The 7,701-nt window shown below is 39.3% G+C and overlaps 1 protein-coding gene across 1 annotated transcript; it reads right to left on the bottom strand.

Annotated features, from left to right (window-relative positions):
* Positions 1-2,362: 2,362 nt before the first annotated feature.
* On the bottom strand, positions 2,363-5,887 carry LOC142491240 (uncharacterized). The gene is made up of 3 exons (XM_075593509.1): positions 5,381-5,887; positions 3,905-3,982; positions 2,363-3,539 (listed from the first exon to the last, which is right to left on the bottom strand). The coding sequence occupies exons 1-3, from the start codon at positions 5,655-5,657 to the stop codon at positions 2,476-2,478; spliced, it is 1,419 nt and encodes a 472-aa protein (XP_075449624.1). The 5' UTR covers positions 5,658-5,887; the 3' UTR covers positions 2,363-2,475.
* Positions 5,888-7,701: the final 1,814 nt, after the last annotated feature.

The following is a 7,701-nucleotide window of genomic DNA, read 5'->3' as shown; positions in this document are numbered from 1 at the left end:
GGACCCGCTTTTAAATGTTGCATGATAACAAAACAGGTATGTGTTAGAGTTATGTTAAAATGTTGCTAATATGGTTAAAGGGATAGGAAAGTACGTATATTTATTCCGTCAGCAATGTGTACTACTCTTTCAGGTTATACTATATTGTATTCGGCAACAATTTCTTTGTGATCGCTACATGTTCTGCAGTCTGCAATGTTACGCTGTATCCACGCATTGAAAGGGAAAATGGTGGTTAAAAAAAAACAAAAAAAAAAACATTTAAACGCACAGTCAACGCATAACGGTTGTTATATTTACCATTCTTCTAGAATTAACTGTTCGTCTGGCTGCAACTGGTCGCTCCAGAAATGCAAGGCATTTTCATCCACGCTTGACCCACCCGCTGAATCCAGTATGACACACATCTCCTCCATGAAGCGCTCATAGGAATCGCCACTGCTTTCTTCAAACAATTGGTCGGGAGGTAGGTTCATTTCTTCTGGTTCCCATTCCAATGCATTTTCAGCTGAAAGGCTTGGTACATAATCATAGTACTTTTGTTGTTGTACAATGTGGGTTTCAGGAATGGAGGGTGCAGATATTGCAGCAGGTATCGATTCACACGGAACAGTAGTAGCGGATCCATTGCTATTGGCATTAGGAATAAATATGCCTTTCACAACAATATATGTGCCCTCTTTCAGGGTAAAATGCTTTTCCTTTGCAATCTTCCAGAAACCATAGGTGTGTTCTAGCTTATCCTGCACACGTTCAAAAAAGTCATTAGTTGATAAAGTGAATCTTATTGAGGAATTAAAATTCCGCGCATGCCTACGGTCTTGGTAATAAGGATATTTAGCTCGAATCAAATCATAGATTTGGCGTGTGCTTGCTTTGTGTCCGCGACTGTTTAAAATTGCTTCTGAAACCATGTACTTATAACCTAAGAGGGGATTCATATGGTTAACGAATTCATCAGCCATGTCAGAGTAGCACAAAAGATGTGTGCAGTTCTGTCTTCTTTGCTCATCAAAATGATTCTGCTCAATGGCTAACAAATTCCTGTGTTTCGTTTTCAAGGTCAACAAAAGTAACTACTTTTACTCCTTATTTCAAACGCCAATTGGATGTGTCCTTTTAATTGGTTTAAGTTTTGTGGTTAGTGATAGGCGAATGTGGGAAAAACATGTATCATTTTTTTATCTCGTTTGTGAAAACATTCCTACACTTATTTCAGTAACATTGAGTTTTCTAGAAAAATAACAAAGAGCACTGTGTGAAAATAGTGCTTAGACAGCCATATCAGTAAATACACACACCTGCAAAATGAAATGTTTTTTTCCCACATACATTTCTGTGTGTATTTGAAATTCTGGTTAACTACCTGTCTGCATGAGTTTAAATACGTGTGTATCTATATATATATAAATATATCTCTCTCATAAAAAAATATATATATATATATAAAGTGTATATTGTACTATATGTATAGTGTGTGTGTGTGTGTATATATGTATATGTATGTATATATATATATATATATATATATATATATATATATATATATATATATATATATATAATGTATCTTTTTTTTTTTTTTTTTATATTGCAGGAGTACACACAACATATTGATGGCAGTAAGTAGGCCTTGTATGAAACCTATTTAAATGGTGATAAACATGAGTGAATTAAGCCATAAACATTTGTTTGCACCCAATAATGTTAGAGGCTCACACTTAGTATAGTTGTCAAACATTAGGCCTGTATTATTAAAATAGTGTGTTTTCACAAGGAAGCATGAAGTGTATGTTTTTTGTAAATACATCTATACCAGTTTAGATAGTACTATATATACACACACACACACACACACACACACACACACACACACACACACACACACACACACACACACACACACACACACACACACACACACACACACACACACACACACACACACACACACACTGTGTGTCTGTGTGTGTGTGCATATATCAATACATACTACATATATTTTAGTATAAATTCAGAGATGTTCTTGAAACAAGAACACATAAATGATTAAAGGACAACATTACAATGGCCACCAAAGGTAAGTAATATTTAACACAAAATCCTGCTGTACACGTACAAGAAAGATGTTTGCAGTTAAATAGGTGCTTTTATAATTGCATGAAAATAATATGCACATGCAATGATTACATCAATTAACACACCCAAATGCAATGTTTTGCTGCAAAGTCAATGGCAGCTTCTCTAAACTTAGCAACTGGCTCCTGGTGGACCATTACTGAACAGACGATTAATACATCAATATTTATAACACTATTCATTAATTAGGAGTGTTAACATTTCCAAAACTTCACGTGTACAAGAACATACTTGAAAGTTTGGAAACAACACAGTCTTCAGCATACATACAATAGTAATTAGATAATCTGAAGTCAACAAAACAAGGCCAAAGACATATTTTGTGAATTTTAAAATTTATTTTTTTTGTTCCTTTTGCGAGCGAGTAACAGGCCTGCTTGTTGTCTCTTGAATTTTCCTTTTTCTTTTGCCACCAACTTTAGGTACAACAGAGCCACTTTGAGTGGCCTCTGGCACTTCACGGGCAGGGCTTGTGGCCAGTGACTCACCTACAGGGCTTTTGGGCAGTGACTCACCTACAGGGCTTTTGGGTAGTGACTGTTCACCTACGGGGCTTGTGGCCAGTGACTCACCTACAGGGCTTGTGGCCAGTGACTCACCTACAGGGCTTTTGGGCAGTGATTCACCTACAGGGCTTTTGGGCAGCGATTCACCTACAGGGCTTTTGGGCAGCGATTCACCTACAGGGCTTTTGGGCAGTGACTCACCTACAGGGCTTTTGGGTAGTGACTGTTCACGGACAGGGCTTGTGCCCACTGACACATGTGAGCAAGTTGGTAGACACTGCACAAGTGATGGTTGGTCTGTTTCATGTGTGTCTTGTTTTGTTTTTGTCGCCTCCTTTGTAGGTGTCTGCTGCTGAATTTGTACAGATGGCAGCGGTAGGATGTCATCAGGAACCTGCACAGCAATGTCTGCTACTTGACCGGTAACATTTGGGCCTGGTGAATGAATATCAGATGAATGTGGTGAAAACTGACATGCATGAACAGATCCTGCCTGTGAGGTGTTGAATTGTGGTACATTAGTCATTCTCCAGTAATTAGCTTGTGTTTGCTGAACAACTAATGCTTCGAATGAGGTGTTGATTTTTTGCAACTGTTTAGGCACTTCAATGAAGACTCTGTGGAGATGTGCCAATTGTGAAACTGTTTCTTCCTGCAGTGCAATCATCCTTTCCAGCACTGTCATCAGGTCAGAATGGCGACGATTTTCTGCTTCCACAATTTTTCCCTCAGAAGCTACAATTGCATCATATGTGGTATTTGCTGGACGTTTTGGCGGTAAAACAGTTTCAATTGGAACCTCTTCATGGTCACTTGCTTGTATTTGTGTGTCTATGGCGGCGGCGGCGGCATCATCATCATCATCATCATCATCAAAATCCTCTTCATCATGTTCTACAAATAAATGTACACATTATTAAATGGCATGTTAATCTCTGCTGTGTTACTATGTAATTGTACTGTGTCATAAGTAACAACTAACATGTTTCCATACGTTTTATAACCTCACATTAAAAACTACCTTGACTTAAGAATAATGTTTGGACTCAGTATGAAATATGAGTGAATGAAAACTTGCTGTAAACTCACAACTCCTACATGATAGTTAACATCACTAACACAATACAAGTTGCCTTACACTTCATTTTCACTGACACTAAGTAATCCTATTTAAAGAAGATGTGCAAAACAAATAATGAACATGACAACATAACATATAGAAGAGCACATATTATATGGCCACCAACTGATACACTCACCTTCTAGGTGTGTTGAGCTGGCTGACCCAGGTGAAGACACTTGTTCAGTCTCAGGTGACACATGTCCTTCAGGGGCAACTATATATAACAATAACATAAGTTTTACATTTACATGTGTAAATATTGAACAAACAGTTATTGTATGTTCTGTATTTATGAGTACCTAACAGCATCATTTCCTTAACCCAAAATGTGTGTGTGAAAGTGAACATAAATAGTTGTAATAACAATGTACATGCCTGTGTACTTAGAACTTTTGAGTTCCCTAACATAAAACATACTATGTTCCTGCAGTAATGCGTGAGGATAAATAGATAAAATTTGTACATAAAAATCATATGTTGTGTAGTGATATCAGTATCATAATGTACATAACTATCATGAGATGACCATTCACAATGGTTATCATGAAGGTGGTCATATTGCAAAAAGTGTTGTTTTTGGTAGAGGATATGTGTGGTACATTAATATAAGATGTGGCACACATGAATGTGGCTGTGACTAAACAAGACAACACATGCAGTGTGTGATAATGTGTCGTTGATAGTAGTAGTTCAACTATAGATATGAGTGAACTAATGTGTGACGTACGGTTTGATAAGTAATGAGTTGTTGGGGCATTTAGTAGCTAAAGTGAAGCTTTCAAATGAGTGTGATTAACTTCAGTTGTGCTAGTCAGGTTGTAAGAACGGTATTCCCTTCCCCAAAAAGCCTAATCAGCCACACCTTTCAATTACATGAAACAGGTGAAAATGGTGTGAACTAAGTTGACCCTAAAATGAGGCTGTAATTAGTGTGTGTGCTGAACCCCACCCACTCTGTTGAAGTGTATGCTGTGATGAGATATTAATTGCAGCTGCTTTAACACAATGGTAGATGAGCTAAATAGTCGTGTGCAGTTTTTAAGTTATGAAAACAATGACATAAAATATGATACGTGTGCCTCATTATGCTGTCTGTATATGACTTAAAGCAAAAATGGACCTTTTCATAAACAACTATAGATGTGTTAGTGCAAGTGATGTTTGTAGGCCGTTGCATGCAATATATTTGATGCATGCTTAAAATAGGCAGTAATGTCATGTTTGTCGGAGTAAAATAAATAAAATACACAATAATATTATACATATTTATGTTCTGTACCTGTAGCTAGTAATAATTTCTCATTAACATGTGTTACACATGTGTACTACCCTGTTGTTCCCCATCTTCGCCCACCATCAATTGCTTCCACTGCAGCAATGCATTTTGGGAATTCACATGTAAATGAGCACGCAATGGCACGTGCTATATTAGTTACTGCTTTTAGTAGGACTACAACATATATGTCTATTTTGAGATATATATATATACAGAATCAGACATATACATATATAGATGCAGGTATGCTTATATTGTGAAGACAGTATAAAAAGCAGTGTAACTATGCAAAATAACTGTAAGCAACGACACGCCTAGTACAGTAATATTTCTCACCTGGTGGAAATTGTGAGGGGTAAATTCCTATATCACGGTCACCAGGTAAGCCTTCCACGACGACGGGAAGTAATTTTGCCCGAAGCAGCTCCTCCAATGGACTTAATATGAGACGTTGTGGTGTCGGCCCACCTCCAGTGCCAGTAGCATGCACGCGTTGGTGTTGTATTTTCTTTTTCAATTTGGACCTAATATCATCAAATCTCTTGTGACAATTCCGCTTGTCCCTCACATGATTCCCACACGCATTGACACCAATGACTATTGTGTCCCACATTTCTTTTCTGCTTGCTGAACTTGTCCGCCCTTGAAAAACATATAAAATATATGAGGTAAATGATTAATAATAGAAGCACCAGTTTCCTACACTGCTAGCTGTTCCAAGAGATAGCAAACATGCTGTTTTATGTGTAATATGTGAAGCACATGAGCATTCACTACTAAACCTATACATGTAAGCAAGGTTGCATTCATATTGTATGCAGTTATGGCAAATTGACCGCCTGTGTTTAGTTGTCCTTGTAAGGCATGATAAAAAGCTGTGTTTCCAGACTAATTAACATAGAAAGATATTCTGAACCCATATTTGCATATGAACAAAACTCAGATGACCTAGGATCACATGTATTTGAATAATAAATGTAAAGGTACACTTACCTAGTAAATGTCCATATATACTGTCATAGTGCTCCAGAATGCCAGTGACAAGAGCTGTATTTTCCTGGTCATTGAAGCGAGGATTACGTGGCTTCTCCACACGTTTCTTCCGAGCAGGTTTAGGGTCAGAGCTTGGCTGGTGCTGACTGGACTCTCCTTCTTCCAATGGAAGAGCCTCCAAAAGCTGCCCACCAGCAAGCACGCCACCACCATCCACCCCATCAGCAACTGCGCCACCAGCAGCACTCACAGCACCAGCACTCCCACTCCTAGCACCAGCACTCCCACTCCTAGCACCAGCACTCCCACTCCTAGCAACAGCACTCCCACTCCCAGCAACAGCACTCCCACTCCCAGCAACAACACTCCCACTCACAGCAACAGCACTCCCACTCACAGCAACAGCACTCCCACTCCCAGCAACAGCACTCCCACTCCCAGCAACACCACTCGGTGCACCAGCAACATCACTCCCCTGAACAGTACGTTCACTCCGACGCGTACTCGCACGAGTAGCCCTCCCACTCCCACCAGCATCACTCTTCCCACGCTTTGCGGGCATACTTCCAGCACTCACAAAAAACAGACAACTAATGTACAGCCAATCACACGAAACACTTCCACATATAAAACAAGACAAAGATGTAAACAAAACAACAATGGACAAAGCTCACCCAATACACAACAAGTCTCTCCGTCAATATGCAAATGTTCAATCAGCCAGCTCTGTGCGTCTCTCTCTCTCTCTCACTCCCAACAACACAGAGAATGATTAGCAGTACACGTTGCCTTTAAATATGGCGCGCAATCCAATACATGCTTGTTTCGCCTGATTCAGCAAGATTTGTGATTGGGCAACCTATCAGCACCCCGCCACGCACGCCGATACAACTGTGTGTGATCGGATAATCATCGTGAGAGTGGGCGGATTTGTTTTCGGGTTGATTTTGAATGTATTCGGCACTTACTGCATACGGAGAGGAAAAATCGCCATTAACATGACTAATCGGTAAACTTGCCGATTTCACTTAATCGACGCTTACTGCATGAGGCCCTAGGCTGTAATATAGAACTAGGCTGTAATATAGAGCTGGGCTGTAATATAGAACTAGGCTGTTATATAGAGCTAGGCTGCAATATAGAACTAGGCTGTAATATAGAACTAGGCTGCAATATATAGCTGGGCTGTAATATAGAGCTAGGCTGCAATATAGAACTAGGCTGTAATATAGAACTAGGCTGTAATATAGAGCTGGGCTGTAATATAGAACTAGGCTGTTATATAGAGCTAGGCTGCAATATAGAACTAGTCTGTAATATAGAGCTAGGCTGTAATATAGAGCTAGGCTGTAATATAGGGCTAGGCTGTAATATAGAGCTGGGCTGTAATTTAGAACTAGGCTGTAATATAGAGCTGGGCTGTAATATAGAGCTAGGCTGTAATATAGAACTAGGCTGTAATATAGAACTAGGCTTCAATATAGAGCTGGGCTGTAATATAGAGCTAGGCTGTAATATAGAGCTAGGCTGTAATATAGAGCTAGGCTGTAATATAGAGCTGGGCTGTAATATAGAGCTAGGCTGTAATATAGAACTAGGCTGTAATATAGAGCTGGGCTGTAATTTAGAACTAGGCTGTAATATAGAGCTGGGCTGTAATATAG

The sequence above is a fragment of the Ascaphus truei genome, chromosome 3 (genome assembly GCF_040206685.1).
Source record: "Ascaphus truei isolate aAscTru1 chromosome 3, aAscTru1.hap1, whole genome shotgun sequence".
Lineage (NCBI taxonomy): Eukaryota > Metazoa > Chordata > Amphibia > Anura > Ascaphidae > Ascaphus > Ascaphus truei.
The sequence above is the reverse complement of the archived record's forward strand: the minus strand, read 5'-3'. Positions and strand labels throughout refer to the sequence as shown.